General features: G+C 54.1%; 1 protein-coding gene across 1 annotated transcript in view; it reads right to left on the bottom strand.

The window, feature by feature from the left end:
- Positions 1-17,530, bottom strand: part of ATRN (attractin) — a 222,363-nt gene that overhangs the window by 69,660 nt on the left and 135,173 nt on the right. Inside the window, exons 22-24 of the mRNA XM_069745133.1 lie at positions 17,412-17,506; positions 16,501-16,579; positions 14,664-14,821 (exon numbers count right to left, since the gene is read on the bottom strand). Of these exons, the coding sequence (XP_069601234.1) occupies positions 14,664-14,821; positions 16,501-16,579; positions 17,412-17,506 (332 nt within the window). The remainder of the gene's footprint in view (positions 1-14,663; positions 14,822-16,500; positions 16,580-17,411; positions 17,507-17,530) is intronic.

The following is a 17,530-nucleotide window of genomic DNA, read 5'->3' as shown; positions in this document are numbered from 1 at the left end:
CTAACAGTGATCCGCACACACAGCCCTCTCCTCCTGTACTCCCTATGGGTATACAGGTGATACTAACAGTGATCCGCACACACAGCCCTCTCCTCCTGCACTCCATGCGGGTATACAGGTGATACTAACAGTGATCCGCACACACAGCCCTCTCCTCCTGTACTCCCTATGGGTATACAGGTGATACTAACAGTGATCCGCATACACAGTCCTCTCCTCCTGTTCTCCCTGCAGGTATACAGGTGATACTAACAGTGATCTGCACACACAGCCCTCTCCTCCTGTACTCCCTGCAGGTATACAGGTGATACTAACAGTGATCCGCACACACAGCCCTCTCCTCCTGTACTCCCTGCGGGTATACAGGTAATACTAACAGTGATCCGCACACACAGCCCTCTCCTCCTGTACTCCCTATGGGTATACAGGTGATACTAACAGTGATCCGCACACACAGCCCTCTCCTCCTGCACTCCATGCGGGTATACAGGTGATACTAACAGTGATCCGCACACACAGCCCTCTCCTCCTGTACTCCCTATGGGTATACAGGTGATACTAACAGTGATCCGCATACACAGTCCTCTCCTCCTGTTCTCCCTGCAGGTATACAGGTGATACTAACAGTGATCTGCACACACAGCCCTCTCCTCCTGTACTCCCTGCAGGTATACAGGTGATACTAACAGTGATCCGCACACACAGCCCTCTCCTCCTGTACTCCCTGCGGGTATACAGGTGATACTAACAGTGATCCGCACACACAGTCCTCTCCTCCTGTACTCCCTATGGGTATACAGGTGATACTAACAGTTATCCGCACACACAGCCCTCTCCTCCTGTACTCCCTATGGGTATACAGGTGATACTAACAGTGATCCGCACACACAGCCCTCTCCTCCTGTACTCCCTGCGGGTATACAGGTGATACTAACAGTGATCCGCACACACAGCCCTCTCCTCCTGTACTCCCTGCGGGTATACAGGTGATACTAACAGTGATCCGCACACACAGCCCTCTCCTCCTGTACTCCCTGCGGGTATACAGGTGATACTAACAGTTATCCGCACACACAGTCCTCTCCTCCTGTACTCCCTATGGGTATACAGGTGATACTAACAGTGATCCGCACACACAGCCCTCTCCTCCTGTACTCCCTGCAGGTATACAGGTGATACTAACAGTGATCCGCACACACAGTCCTCTCCTCCTGTACTCCCTATGGGTATACAGGTGATACTAACAGTTATCCGCACACGCAGCCCTCTCCTCCTGTACTCCCTGCAGGTATACAGGTGATACTAACAGTGATCCGCACACACAGCCCCCTCCTCCTGTACTCTCTGCAGGTATACAGGTGATACTAACAGTGATCCGCACACACAGCCCCCTCCTCCTGTACTCTCTGCAGGTATACAGGTGATACTAACAGTGATCTGCACACACAGCCCCCTCCTCCTGTACTCCCTATGGGTATACAGGTGATACTAACAGTGATCTGCACACACAGCCCCCTCCTCCTTGCGGGTATACAGATGTCACTGCTATATTGGCCATATTAGTGTTCACCAGGACTTAGCTTTCTAGTGGGAAAAAGAGAAGAATGGAAACCACAGCTGATGTCTGGCCGGGGACCAGGCCGAGGACCGGACGGGTGACTGAGGACGGTGTTGCTAGGTGATCCCTAATCTCTGTACCAGGAATGGTTCGGCCATGACTACAAAGACCCTTTTATGCGTCTCCGTGACGACGTTGCGGGGTCGGCATGGCATGCTAATTTGAGGCCTCATTTTTTGCTTTGTAATAGTGTGGTGAATCTGTGAATAATGCAATTATATGAAAAGAAGGGGAGGACATAGAAATGCAAAATTCCCAGTGCTCCCAGTATGAAGTCGTCCCGTGCTATGTGTCGGATGTGCGGCTGCTTTCCTGGAGGGACGGCTTCATTACTGGCTGTATTTATATGCAGTGATGACACCTACCACACCCCCGACAACAGGTAGAGCAAGTATCCGACACCGCGCGGACACTAATCACGCCGGCCGGGCCGGATATACTGGACCCGACACCCTGAGAACTCAACAAAGCACAAACATATGCAAAACACTTTGTATTTCATTTCTTCCGGGTTCTTAACGGGAACTAGGGAGAAAAAGAACCAAACAAAAATGGTGCGCGCACCGGACGCATACATCATTCTGGGGAGCTGTCAGATTACCAGGTTATGTACATGATTGTGCGTCCAAGGCTTCCAATGCAGCGTATATTCTTGTATTTAATCAGGTGCGCACAACAGTTTTTGTCTTGATCTTTTTCTACCTACTTTATGTCAATGAACAACTTGAGCGCTTCCGTCACAGCATGCAGGGCTCGTGTTCCCGAGGTCACGGCCGAGATCACAGCCGTGCGCAGTGTCACCATCTGCACACATCAGAAACGAAGAAAAATAATCACATGCAGCAGAGCCGGGGTCGTCACAGCAGAGCTGTAGCAGTCAGCACCTCAGGGACAGCAGAGGTGTAGTAGTCAGCACCCCAGGGACCGCAGATGTGTAGTAATCAGCACCTCAGGGACAGCAGAGGTGTAGTAGTCAGCACCCCAGGGACAGCAGAGGTGTAGTAGTCAACACCCCAGGGACAGCAGAGCTGTAGCAGTCAGCACCTCAGGGACAGCAGAGCTGTAGCAGTCAGCACCTCAGGGACAGCAGAGGTGTAGTAGTCAGCACCCCAGGGACAGCAGATGTGTAGTAGTCAGCACCCCAGGGACCGCAGATGTGTAGTAATCAGCACCTCAGGGACAGCAGAGGTGTAGTAGTCAGCACCCCAGGGACAGCAGAGGTGTAGTAGTCAGCACCCCAGGGACCGCAGATGTGTAGTAATCAGCACCTCAGGGACAGCAGAGGTGTAGTAGTCAGCACCCCAGGGACAGCAGAGGTGTAGTAGTCAGCACCCCAGGGACAGCAGAGCTGTAGCAGTCAGCACCTCAGGGACAGCAGAGGTGTAGTAGTCAGCACCCCAGGGACAGCAGAGGTGTAGTAGTCAGCACCCCAGGGACAGCAGAGGTGTAGCAGTCAGCACCCCAGGGACAGCAGAGCTGTAGCAGTCAGCACCTCAGGGACAGCAGAGGTGTAGTAGTCAGCACCCCAGGGACAGCAGAGGTGTAGTAGTCAGCACCCCAGGGACAGCAGAGGTGTAGTAGTCAGCACCCCAGAGACAGCAGAGCTGTAGCAGTCAGCACCTCAGGGACAGCAGAGGTGTAGTAGTCAGCACCCCAGGGACAGCAGAGGTGTAGTAGTCAGCACCCCAGGGACAGCAGAGGTGTAGTAGTCAGCACCCCAAGGACAGCAGAGGTGTAGTAGTCAGCACCTCAGGGACAGCAGAGCTGTAGCAGTCAGCACCTCAGGGACAGCAGAGGTGTAGTAGTCAGCACCCCAGGGACAGCAGAGGTGTAGTAGTCAGTACCTCAGGGACAGCAGAGGTGTAGTAGTCAGCACCCCAAGGACAGCAGAGGTGTAGTAGTCAGCACCCCAAGGACAACAGAGGTGTAGTAGTCAGCACCCCAGGGACAGTAGAGGTGTAGTAGTCAGCACCCCAAGGACAGCAGAGGTGTAGTAGTCAGCACCCCAGGGACTGACAGAGGTGTAGTAGTCAGCACCTCAGGGACAGCAGAGGTGTAGTAGTCAGTACCCCAGGGACTGCAGAGGTGTAGTAGTCAGCACACCAGGGACTGCAGAGGTGTAGTAGTCAGCACCTCAGGGACAGCAGAAATGTAGTAGTCAGCACCCCAGGGACTGCAGAGGTGTAGTAGTCAGCACCCCAGGGACTGCAGAGGTGTAGTAGTCAGCACCTCAGGGACTGCAGAGGTGTAGTAGTCAGCACCTCAGGGACTGCAGAGCTGTAGTAGTCAGCACCCTGGGGACAGCAGAGCTGTAGTAGTCAGCACCCTGGGGACAGCAGAGCTGTAGTTGTCAGAACTCCTGACAACTATAAACTGCACCGCCAAACTGTGCACTGTAAAATACACCACCATAGGTGTCCATGTACTGATTCACATACCAACAGCACCTATACTTTATACAGCAATTTACATCTATAATACCAAGTCAATGCAGCGGACACTAAGAAAAGAACAATAAATATATAATAAATAATGGCGTACTAGTCCCCCTTTTCCTGTGTGTTCAGGGCTCAGAACATGTTTACACTTCCAGCTGTGATCTAATATGTTTCAGCAGGGGCCTATCGGTATACACAGTGGCCACGGCATTGCAGAAGCACGGCAGCCCCTCCAAATGTTCCCTGCGCAGGGGAGCATCCGCGAGGTACGTTTCTGACTGGCCCTTACCCTTTAAAACCTCTAACAAAACTTAAACAAAGAGAAAAACTTTTTAAAACCAGATCAGGACTCCTCTAATGCGAACATTTCTAACCCGAAAATTTTCTAAATCACATCCAATTTTCACTTATTGGACCCAAAATGTAATAAATTATTAAAAAGTTAAACATAAAAAATCTGGAAAGGTTAGCAAGAAAAAAAAAGTGCAAAAGGTTAACAGATGACGAATGGAAAGAAAAAACAAAAAAACACACCAACAAAAAAAAAAAAGAGTAAAAGTAAAGCAAAGTTCTGACAATGGAGCTCTCCCCGTCTGTCCTCCTCTCAGCACATGTGTCCCACGAAGGGAAAGTTAGAAAACAAGAAGAGGCGATGGCGAGAGAGCTCCTCCGACACTCAAGAAGGAGGGGAAAGAAAAGTGCAAGAGACGTTACCTTGAGTGAGAAATCGAATGTCTACTAAAGCGACGTAAAAAAAAAAAAAAAAAACTAAAAAGTCTTCTTAAGTCACGGGCACCATGGAGGGAGCCTTCCGAATCTCCGACATTGTGAGAGCAGAAAGCACTTCGGTAGAAAAAGAAAAAAAAATCCAAGATCAGTGCCAAAAATAAGGCAGGAATAGCTGGAGAGGAAGCATCTGCTCCATCTTTCAAAGTATCCCTCACAGGCTCTGTTTCCAATCACAGCTCGCCTCCTCCTCCTCCTCCTCCTCCTCCTCCTCCAGCAGGAGCGATGCCAGGCAGGTCCTGGAAAGCCGCTGCTAATTGCACAAATCTGGGAGTCATTATTTACACTAATAAACTGCAGGGATTGAAAACAAATTCATTCACGGTGGTGGTGGTGGTGGTGGCGCTGACATCCTTGATGTGCGGGTCCTCGGCTCCTGCTGGAGAACGGAGCGCTCTGCACCAGAGTCCGGCGAAACACAGGGCCCCCACCACCACCACCACCACCTCATGCTCGTAAGAAGATCATAAACTTTGGACAATTTTCCCAAAGTTAGGAATTTGTCTAAAATTACCTAATTGTTACAAAGTACTACATTTCCCCTGTACCGATACATTGTTGCAAAGTATCAGGACAAGACGCGAGAAAGATGTTGGTCTTTCTTGAGAACTTGTGGTCCTAGAACAACTCCTAGCAGGGCCGGTGAAGGACCTGGCAGTGCATGTGTCCCCAGCAGCGCCTCCACAGGGTAAATGAAGGATTCCACTGCACTATATTGAAATTTGTGTAATGTAAAGATGTGATGGGTCTTCCAAAGTAACATGAGGGTCCTGAACCTTGAAAAGGGACCCCCATATATTCATTCAGATTTAGATTCAAAGACAATATGATACCAAGTGAAGGAGACTTTAGGAGCTAGGTCATAATCACCGGAAACGTGACTAGGCAGGTCATATAATCAGCGTGATGGGAGTGGTGCACAGCCCGTGCCCGCATGTTCCACCATCTGTGGAGGAGGTGATCACCCTGTACCTGGGGAGCACGACTGCGATGACGACTCCGGTATGTGGACGGTGAAGTAGGTCACCGAGTCATGTAATGTAATCACACAGGGAGCTCGCAGGGCCAGTAGGACGAGATGTCAGATGGGTCACGGGTATTTGTTTTGCTACATAATATAGTCATAGTAAAATCACAGCCGGAAATTAATTCTGCAAGTAGGTGAGGTGATGGGATAGACTCCGAGGGCAGCCATGGACTCGATTTTTCTGATGGAGGTGGTAACACCGCCTTTTAGGTCTACTGTGGAGTAGTTTATATCACTATACATTTTTTATAGAGCGCGTTCAACGGCCGGAGCTCAGGAGGAGGCTTTGTGGGGGGCAATTGCACCGGCAGGAGCTCAGGAGGAGACTCTGTGGGGGGCGCGTGCACCGGCAGGAGGAGACTCAGAGGGGCGCGTTCACCGGTCAGAGCTCAGGAGGAGACTCTGAGGGGGGCGCGTGTACCGGCAGGAGGAGACTGAGAGGGGCGCGTTCACGGGTTGGAGCTCAGGAGGAGACTCTGAGGGGGGCGCGTGCACCGGCCGGAGCTCAGGAGACTCTGAGGGGGGCGCGTGCACCGGCCGGAGCTAAGAAGGAGACTCTGAGGGGGGGCGTGTGCACATGCCGGCGTTCAGGAGACTGAGGGGGCACGTGCACTGGCCGGAGCTCAGGAGACTCTGAGGGGGGCGCGTGCATCGGCCACAGCTCAGAAATGACTTTGTGGGGGGCGCGTACACCGGCCGGAGCTCAGGAGGAGACTTTGCGGGTGGCGCGTGCACTAGCCGAAGCTCAGGAGGAGACTTTGTGGGGGGCGTGTGCACCGGCCGGAGCCCAGGAGGAGATTTGGTGGGGGATGCGTGCACCAGTGAGAGCTCAGGAGGAGACTTTGCGGGGGACGCGTGCACTGGCTGAAGCTCAGGAGGAGACTCTGAGGGGGACGCGTGCACCGGCCGGAGGTCAGGAGGAGACTCGAGGGGGACGCGTGCACCATCTGGAGGTCAGGAGGAGACTGAGGGGGGCGCGTGCACCGGCCGGAGGTCAGGAGGAGACTCTGAGGGGGGCGCGTGCATCAGCCGGAGGTCAGGAGGAGACTGAGGGGGGCGCGTGCACCGGCCGGAGCTCAGGAGGAGACTCTGAGGGGGCGCGTGCACTGGCCGGAGGTCAGGAGGAGACTTTGCGGGGGGCGCACGCATCGGCTGCAGTGAGGTACCTGCAAATAAGAGTAATGTCTTCTTACAAGTTCACCCTTTAAGGGTGCATACTAAAATTAAATCACTACATCCATCAGAGGATTTGGGCCACTACGCCCCTGCGTCCTCACAGAGCCCCCTGTGTGCCGGGCACGCGTCCCCTGAGGGCAGCGCTGGCCCCCGCTGCTGCTGTTTATGCTTCTGTTTGGTCAGGAAGTAGGAGTGAGTTTGTCCGAGCCGAGCCCAGGCACAAACAACATAGCGGGCGGAAAACAAGGTATTTACTCCGCGCCTCTCTCCGAGGACGCGGGCGAGCACAGAGCGGCCATTCACCTGCGCACAGTGCGCCCTGTGTGCCTGGCTTGGAAGTAGGAATTTGCGGGCGGAGAAAAAACATCCTAAAGCAACGGGCGGCCTGACAGCACTTCAGTGATATTTATAGAGGTGCAGAGACGTGGCCGAGGAAGCTGCGGGTCCCGGCACAGGGCGCCATTCATGGCGGCAACACCTGCACAATGACAGCACTCACAGGAGCGCACACCTACAGATGCAGCAGAGCGCACAGTGTACACTGTCAGTACGGACCACTGCTGCATCCAGCACTCAGCCCTCATTCTACAGCCCACCCAACGTCAGACCGCAATGTGACAGACACAACTCTGCTACATCCACACACTGTACACAAACAAGCAGGGCCGGAGCAGTGAGAACGAGCGCACATATAACGACTGCAGTGCGGGTCCTACAGATCCATCTACTGCTGCAGCGTGGACCGGCCCAGAACACAGGACGAGCCAGGGCCGGACCACTGGGTGAGGAGGGTAGCCCACCATGTGGGGACTACAGGGGAGGTGCCGCAGTGGTTACAGGGGAGGTGTGTGGGAGGGGCTGCAGTGATTACAGGGGAGGTGTGGGAGGGGCCGCAGTGATTACAGGGGAGGTGTGGGAGGGGCCGCAGTGATTACAGGGGAGGTGTGGGAGGGGCTGCAGTGATTACAGGGGAGGTGTGGGAGGGGCCGCAGTGATTACAGGGGAGGTGTGGGAGGGGCCGCAGTGATTACAGGGGAGGTGTGGGAGGGGCCGCAGTGATTACAGGGGAGGTGTGGGAGGGGCCGCAGTGATTACAGGGGAGGTGTGGGAGGGGCCGCAGTGATTACAGGGGAGGTGTGGGAGGGGCCGCAGTGATTACAGGGGAGGTGTGGGAGGGGCTGCAGTGATTACAGGGGAGGTGTGGGAGGAGCCGCAGTGATTACAGGGGAGGTGTGTGGGAGGGGCCGCAGTGATTACAGGGGAGGTGTGTGGGAGGAGCCGCAGTGATTACAGGGGAGGTGTGTGGGAGGGGCTGCAGTGATTACAGGGGAGGTGTGGGAGGGGCCGCAGTGATTACAGGGGAGGTGTGGGAGCGGCCGCAGTGATTACAGGGGAGGTGTGGGAGGGGCTGCAGTGATTACAGGGGAGGTGTGGGAGGGGCTGCAGTGATTACAGGGGAGGTGTGGGAGGGGCTGCAGTGATTACAGGGGAGGTGTGGGAGGGGCCGCAGTGATTACAGGGGAGGTGTGGGAGGGGCTGCAGTGATTACAGGGGAGGTGTGGGAGGTGCCGCAGTGATTACAGGGGAGGTGTGGGAGGTGCCGCAGTGATTACAGGGGAGGTGTGTGGGAGGAGCCGCAGTGGTTACAGGGGGGTGCGGGAGGAGCCGCAGTGATTAAAGGGGAGGTGTGTGGGAGGGGCCGCAGTGATTACAGGGGAGGTGTGGGAGGGGCCGCAGTGGTTACAGGGGAGGTGTGTGGGAGGAGCCGCAGTGGTTACAGGGGAGGTGTGGGAGGGGCCGCAGTGATTACAGGGGAGGTGTGGGAGGGGCCGCAGTGATTACAGGGGAGGTGTGGGAGGAGCCGCAGTGATTACAGGGGAGGTGTGTGGGAGGAGCCACAGTGATTACAGGGGAGGTGTGGGAGGGGCCGCAGTGATTACAGGGGAGGTGTGGGAGGGGCCGCAGTGATTACAGGGGAGGTGTGGGAGGGGCAGTAGTGATTACAGGGGAGGTGTGGGAGGGGCAGTAGTGATTACAGGGGAGGTGTGTGGGAGGAGCCGCAGTGATTACAGGGGAGGTGTGGGAGGGGCAGTAGTGATTACAGGGGAGGTGTGTGGGAGGAGCCGCAGTGATTACAGGGGAGGTGTGTGGGAGGAGCCGCAGTGATTACAGGGGAGGTGTGGGAGGGGCCGCAGTGATTACAGGGGAGGTGTGTGGGAGGAGCCACAGTGATTACAGGGGAGGTGTGGGAGGGGCCGCAGTGATTACAGGGGAGGTGTGTGGGAGGAGCCGCAGTGATTACAGGGGAGGTGTGTGGGAGGAGCCGAAGTGATTACAGGGGAGGTGTGGGAGGAGCCGAAGTGATTACAGGGGAGGTGTGTGGGAGGAGCCGCAGTGATTACAGGGGAGGTGTGTGGGAGGAGCCGAAGTGATTACAGGGGAGGTGTGGGAGGAGCCGAAGTGATTACAGGGGGAGGTGTGTGGGAGGGACCGCAGTGATTACAGGGGAGGTGTGTGGGAGGGATCTGTGGTGGAACTAGAATCTTAATTTAAGGTTCTACATGATTGATGCTGATAATGATCATAAATCCCGATATAAACAGTTGTATTAAGTTTGCTAAACTGTAGGACGTTATCCCCTCTCTGCAGGCTCAGGTACAAAGCCCCCGCCTCGGGTACAAAGCCCCCGCCTCGGGTACACCAAACTCTTGTCACCAGAACTCCAGATTCGCAATAGTGCAGCACAGGGAGTACAGTAGAATAATAGAGCATAATGTATGCCACCGCCATACTCGGCCACCGCCATACATCTCAGAAAGGATTCCTAGTCATTAAAAGCAAGCACAGATGTTGAAAATGGAAGGAAATAAAACAAAGGATGTAAAAATAGCTAAACAGGACTACATAACCCTGCGACAACACGAGCTCTGCTACATCTGTGTGTGGATTCTCACTTCACTAGGACTGGAAGAGTTAATGCCGTCCCCCCACACATAAAGGGAAAAAAAACAATTCAGGAGGAGACCTCCCCTCAGCCCATACCCCCACATCCCCCAGCTCACTGCCAGACGCAGCAAGACTGGGGGTTACACACAGCGGCCCCCCCCCACTCATTCAGGAAGAGGAGCAAATACCACCATGCAAAAAAGCTCCACCCATGCCGGCTGAGACTTGTAGTCCCCCACTGACATCAGGGAGTTTTATGTGAATGGTGACACCATATATACACACAAGTCTGAAGTGTCAGGAGAGGAGGCATCACCGAGCGTTGTAACAATGGTAACCACGACAACCAGAACATGACTGACAGCCGCAATGTAACCATAACAACCAGAACATGACTGACAGCAGCAATGTAACCATAACAACCAGAAAATGACTGACAGCCATACGTGACCATAACAACCAGAACATGACTTACAGCCATACGTGACAATAACAACCAGAACATGACTGACAGCCATAGGTGACCATAACAACCAGAAAATGACTGACAGCCATATGTGACCATAACAACCAGAACATGACTGACAGCCGCAATGTAACCTTAACAACCAGAACATGACTGACAACCATATGTGACCATAACAACCAGAACATGACTGACAGCAGCAATGTAACCATAACAACCAGAACATGACCGACAGCCGCAATGTAACCATAACAACCAGAACATGACCGACAGCCATATGTGACCATAACCAGAAAATGACCGACAGCCGCAATGTAACCATAACAACCAGAACATGACCGACAGCCGCAATGTAACCATAACAACCAGAACATGACAGACAGCTGCAATGTAACCACAACAACCAGAACATGACCGACAGCCGCAATGTAACCACAACAACCAGATAAGCAGTGACAGCCACAATGTAACCATAACAACCAGAACATGACAGACAGCCGCAATGTAACCACAACAACCAGATAAGCAGTGACAGCCACAATGTAACCATAACAACCAGAACATGACAGACAGCCGCAATGTAACCACAACAACCAGATAAGCAGTGACAGCCACAATGTAACCATAACAACCAGAACATGACAGACAGCCGCAATGTAACCACAACAACCAGATAAGCAGTGACAGCCACAATGTATAGTTGTGCAGCTTTCCAGCAGGATCTTTTTGCTACATCTCTGCTTCATGTCAGTTAATGAAAAACATTCAAAACTGTCCTCCTTCCACCGCAGAGGAGCTCGTTACAATTATCAGCAAACGCAGTCTCTTATAAGCTTCATCCAGCAGCACCATACAGGGGGACACGAGGGTCCGGACGCTGCTGTTACCGCACACAGCATTATCTACACTCAGACATTATAACAGAGCATCAGCTGGATGAGCAGGAAAACCATGGAGGCTCAGAGTACACACTACCCCATTCACTCACACCCCCTCTCCACACACACACACAGGACCCCCGTCCTTCTCACACACACAGGACCCCCGTCCTTCACACACACACAGGACCCCCGTCCTTCACACACACACACACACAGAACCCCCGTCCTTCACACACACAGGACCCCCGTCCTTCTCTCACACACACACACAGAACCCCCGTCCTTAACACACACACAGGACCCCCGTCCTTCTCACACACAGGACCCCCGTCCTTCTCACACACACACACAGGACCCCCGTCCTTCTCACACACAGGACCCCCGTCCTTCTCACACACACACACAGGACCCCCGTCCTTCACAAACACACACACACAGGACCCACGCCCTTCACATACACACACACACACACACACACACACACAGGACCCCCGTCCTTCACACACGACCCCCGTCCTTCACACACACACACAGGACCCCTGTCCTTCACACACACACACACACACACACACACACACACGACCCCCGTCCTTCACACACACACAGGACCCCCGTCCACACACATACACACACACACACGACCCCCGTCCCTCCTGCACACATTCCCTGCCCACACTGGGCCTCCTGTGCCTCCTACACACACAATCCCACACACAGGACAACCGTCGGTACGCATACACAGGACCCCAATCCCTCCGCACACAAGATCTGTCTCCCCTCTCCAGGACCCCCATTCTCTCGCACACAAGATCCCTCTCCCCCCGCAGCACACAAAACCCCCATCTCCTTGCCCACATACACAGGACCCCCATCCTCCTGCACACACGATTCCCGCCCGCCCCCACACACAGGACCTCCGTCTCCTCGCTCCCACACACAGGACCCCCATCCTCCTGCACACACGATCCCCGCCCCCACACACAGGACCTCCGTCTTCTCGCTCCCACATACAAGACCTCCGTCTCCTCGCTCCCACACACAGGACCTCCGTCTCCTCGCTCCCACATACAGGACCTCCGTCTCCTCGCTCCCACACACAGGACCTCTGTCTCCTCGCTCCCACACACAGGACCTCCATCCTCACTGTCACGATAATGTAAAAATGTCATTAATCTGAGATTAGTTCTGAAAGGTACCATGGTACAGACACGCTGTGGGCCATTCCGACCCCCCCTCTTCTCCCTCTGCCTGCTGCCTATGTGTGTAATTCAAAACCCTCACTAGAATCACTGAATTTTTATGGCTGTACACTGCAAATTCCAGTCTCTCTAGACTCCTCATTCCCCCCTCCCATCGAATACAGGCCAAAACTGGTACTTTCTTTGTTGAGATCCTTTGTTCTATTAATGTGATATATATGGACACTGATCTGGGCTAGAGATATAAGAATTATATATTCCGGATGTCCATCAATAGATCTATCACTCACCGAAAGTGCTAGCAGTTAACGCAACGAGGGCAAAGCTTGAATTTCTCCTTAAGCGGTTCATGTAAGTGCGCTGTGCTTAAACGTAAAAGAATTGCCTCGACGTGGTGAACCTCGGGAACCTGGAGTAGTTCGTATACAAGATTCATACAGCGAGATATGCGTACAAATAGTTTTCATGGTCTAAGAAAAGGGGAAGTTTCAGCCCCTAAGTGATGTCACCACAGGGGGAGTGCCTGGGTTTTAGGCTAAGAATACCTTTGAGTCTTTGTGTCCAGGGTAAACATGTGATATGCATCTAGATGTGTGCATCCTACAAAGCCCAAGGCCAGCCATGATGATATGAAATGATCTGAATGACCGGTAAGTGTTCTTTTCAATTTTAATCCCATTTTATTTGTAATTTGTATTTTACATACGATATGGTCTCCTTTATAATTTATTTTTATACTTTGTAAACACTGCCTACCTTTTTTTGGGGGGAGTAAAATATATTATTTATTAGCTTGTCTCTCCTTGCACTAAACGAACTGTCGCGTCCTCTGAAGTGAATTACGCTACTGATTTGGGTTTGGCTCCGGACCCATTAATCCTTGGAAAATTGGTAATGATGGCAGCATACTTTGTCCTGTGCCATTGGGCATCTTTGCAGCGACTGGCGGCGTTGATCATTATTTTTCCAGCCTGTGTAGGAGTAGTTATATCGCCCTTGCTGCAGCGTGCCCAAAAGCCAGTACATAGCAGGCAGCCTTTCTGGCGACTAATTATCCTAGGTGCAGTATCCTGTCTGACCTGAAGGTAAGGGGGACGCCAGAGAGCTGCAAGTTCCAAACCAGAACTGGGAAGTGGGATATAGATAAATCCCCTTCAGAAGGAACCAGAGGCAACCAAACAACCCCGGTTCGTGACAAATTGTTGAGAGTGGTGGGGGATGATAAAGGTATCTTCCCCGTGAACCGCAACATAGTGGTGGGATCCGACATATTGGAGGCAGCACGGTGGGATTCCTGACACACCCGCACACACGATCCCTGCCCGCCCCCCGCACAAAGGACCTCCGTCTCCTCGCTCCCACACACAGGACCCCCATCCTCCCGCACACACGATCCCTGCCCGCCCCCACACCCAGGACCTCAGTCTCCTCGCTCCCACACACGATCCCCTACCGCCCCCCCCCCCCCCCCCCCCCCCGCACACAGGACCTCCGTCTCCTCGCTCCCACACACAGGACCCGCATCCTCCCGCGCACACGATCCCTGCCCGCCCCCCGCACACAGGACCTCCGTCTCCTCGCTCCCACACACACAGGACCCCCATCCTCCCGCGCACACGATCCCTGCCCGCCCCGCACACAGGACCTCCGTCTCCTCGCTCCCACACACGATCCCCGCCCGTTCCCACACACAGGACCTCCGTCTCCTCGCTCCCACACACGATCCCTGCCCACACACAGGACCTCCATCTCCTCGCTCCCACACATGATCCTCACCCACCCCCAGCACAACGGACCTCCGTCTCCTCGCTCGCACACACAGGACCCTCATCCTCCCGCGCACACGATCCCTGCCCGCCCCCGCACACAGGACCTCCGTCTCCTCGCTCCCACACACTATCCCCTCCCGGCCCCGCACACAGGACCTCCGTCTCCTCGCTCCCACACACTATCCCCTCCCGCCCCCCGCACATAGGACCTCCGTCTCCTCGCTCGCACACACAGGACCCTCATCCTCCCACACACACACGATCCCTGCCCACCCCCGCACATGGGACCCCCGTCTTACCGCCCGCACACACACAGTACCCCCATCCTCCCACGCACATGATCCCCGCACACAGTACCTGTATCTTTATGGACCAGGTGAAGTTGCTGACGTAGACGAAGAACGTGATGTTCGGGTTGTTGTGGAAGTCGAACTTCTCGTTGGAGAACGTGTCCTTATATTCCTTGATGTTGGTCCTGGAGATGATGGGGATCTCCTCTCCGGTCTGGGTCCCCGCTGCAAGAAAAGGCTTCACCAATCACTACGGCAACTAATAAGGAGCCGGGGACAAGAACAAACTCATGTGTGGATATCTGGCATGTGTGGTAGAAGGACCTATACACGCTGTGATGTAGCAGAGCTGAGGGAGACCCATGCACATCAGGATGTAGCAGAGCTGCAAAAGACCTATGCATGCCGTGATGTAGCAGAGCTCGGGAGTGAGACCTATGCATGTCGTGATGTAGCAGAACTGAGGATGAGACCTATGCACGCTGTGATGTAGCAGAGCTGCAAGAGACCTAGGCACACCATGATGTAGCAGAGCTGCAAGAGACCTAGGCATGCCTTTGCACGCCATGATGTAGCAGATCTCGGGAGACCTATGAATGTTGTGATGTAGCAGAGCTGAGGAGTTAGACCTATGCACACCGTCATGTAGCAGAGCTCCAAGAGACCTATGCACACCGTGATGTAGCAGAGCTGCAAGAGACCTATGCACACGTGATGTAGCAGAGCTGCAAGAGACCTATGCACACGTGATGTAGCAGAGCTGAGGAGTGAGACCTATGCACACCGTGATGTAGCAGAGCTGCAAGAGACCTATGCACACTGTGATGTAGCAGAGCTGCAAGAGACCTATGCACGCCGTGATGTAGCAGAGCTCGGGAGCAAGTCCTATGCATGTCCTGATGTAGCAGAGCTGAGGAGTGAGACCTATGCTCTCCGTGACGTAGCAGAGCTGCAAGAGACCTATGCACGCCATGATGGAGCAGAGCTCGGGTTTGAGACCTATGCATGTCGTGATGTAGCAGAGCTGAGAGCGAGACCTATGCACGCCGTGATGCAGCAAAGCTCAGGAACAAGGACTATGCACGCCGTGATGGAACGTGAGGCCCATGTGAGCACCTTTTTCTCCATCGGAGAACACAGGAGCATTTCTAAGCCTAGTACTTCTCACAGGGGAAGGTTTGTCACTGACACATTGTAACAAGGAGAGAGAGACTGGTGCTACTGATGTCGGCTCCTTGAATAAATTTAACTACATCTTAGACATGATGACAATGATGGGAGTGATGCTCACGGGAAGAATTTAGTATCGTCTCTACGCCATAATAGTGGAGTCATTTTTCGCTGTTTTTCGGGATGGGCAAGGATCAGCTAGCGGGGGTTCGGCTGGTGGGGGGCTCAGCTGGCTGGAGACTCGGCTGGCGGGGGGCTCGGCTGGCTGGAGACTCGGCTGGCGGGGGGCTCGGCTGGCAGGGGGCTCAGCTGGCTGGAGACTCGGCTGGCGGAGGGCTCGGCTGGCGGAGAGCTCGGCTGGCGGAGGGCTCGGCTGGCTGGGGGCTCGGCCGGCGGGGGGGCTCGGCCGGCTGGGGGGCTCGGCCGGCTGGGGGGCTCGGCTGGCTGGGGGGCTCGGCTGGCTGGGGGGCTCGGCTGGCTGGGGGGCTCGGCTGGCTGGGGGGCTCGGCTGGTTGGGGGGGCTCGGCTGGCTGGGCCCCCATCTCCATTGCCTGACTAATTTACTACATGCCAGAAAGCAGTGTGAAGTATGGTGGAAATCTGCTGCTGCCGACAACTGGATTTCCAGTATTCCCAGTGATCGTTTACGTTTACTGGACGGTCACCAGTCCCATGGATGACAATGGAGGCACATACTGGGGCACTGGGCAGAAGCAGGGTGGTGCCCACCTTACCAGCAAAGCTCGGTGCCCACGTAATGTTCAGGTTGAAGTTCTTGGACGCGTTGATGAACATGTCCAGGTCTCGGTTTTGCTGCAAAAGAAAAAAAAAATGGATTAATAAGAAAAGTCTCTCTCATCCTAAAGGTCCCTGCTCTACAGCGGTATCATGACCCTGGGGGAGTAGTAGTTGTCCGATCAGCGGCCCGACATGGAGGTCCATAGTCTGCATCCAGCATCAGACTGCATCATTTCCAGGAGCGGTCGCAATCTACTGGTCATGAACAGCGCTGCAGCCGATCATGTGACATGTAACGACCGACAACCTCGTCCTGTCAGAGATGAGGCTCGGGGGCTCCAATCACCCCCATAAAAGTAGTGACTCACTGTTTTCTCCACACACCCATTTGTTTATTCCACAGGTGAGGCGACGTTCCCCATTAAGCTGTGGATCCAGTAACATCCAGCAGTCACTGGGCACCATGATCAGGGTGCAAAGAAGGAAGAGCCCCCCACTAATATCCAGTTACTGCTGGACCCCAGGAAACAGATCACTGAGAGGGGGACAAGCCAAACATAGTGAAGGAATGCAAATCCATTAGAGAGCTGTGCTTACATCCTCTGTGCTGCAGGGAACAACAAAACAAGGGCCTGGATTAGGGCTTGTACCCTCCATTATCCCTGCAGAGACCACCACTAAGGAACTGCAGACACAGCAGGTCGGAACTATGATGAGGGCCCCCACATACATGTGCCATTTATAATCGCAGTATCTCATGTGGTGGAGGGTCCTGAGTGCCCCCATTAAGTAGTGGAGGGTCCTGAGTGCCCCTCTCATGTCTGCCCCCCATGCAGCTGGTGACCGTGGCACAGCGATCAGCATTATCATCCTATACAATGATGATCCGGTCCCGGGGGGCACTCACCTCCTCAGGGGTGGCCACAAAGTTGATGGCGGTATAGTACTTGTCGTCCTCCTGGGACAGGCTGAAGGTGAACTGGTAATCAATCAGCAGGGTGTCTGCAGGAGAGCGGGGGGGAGACA

The sequence above is a fragment of the Ranitomeya imitator genome, chromosome 1 (genome assembly GCF_032444005.1).
Source record: "Ranitomeya imitator isolate aRanImi1 chromosome 1, aRanImi1.pri, whole genome shotgun sequence".
Lineage (NCBI taxonomy): Eukaryota > Metazoa > Chordata > Amphibia > Anura > Dendrobatidae > Ranitomeya > Ranitomeya imitator.
This window is presented reverse-complemented; position numbering and strand designations above follow the sequence as displayed.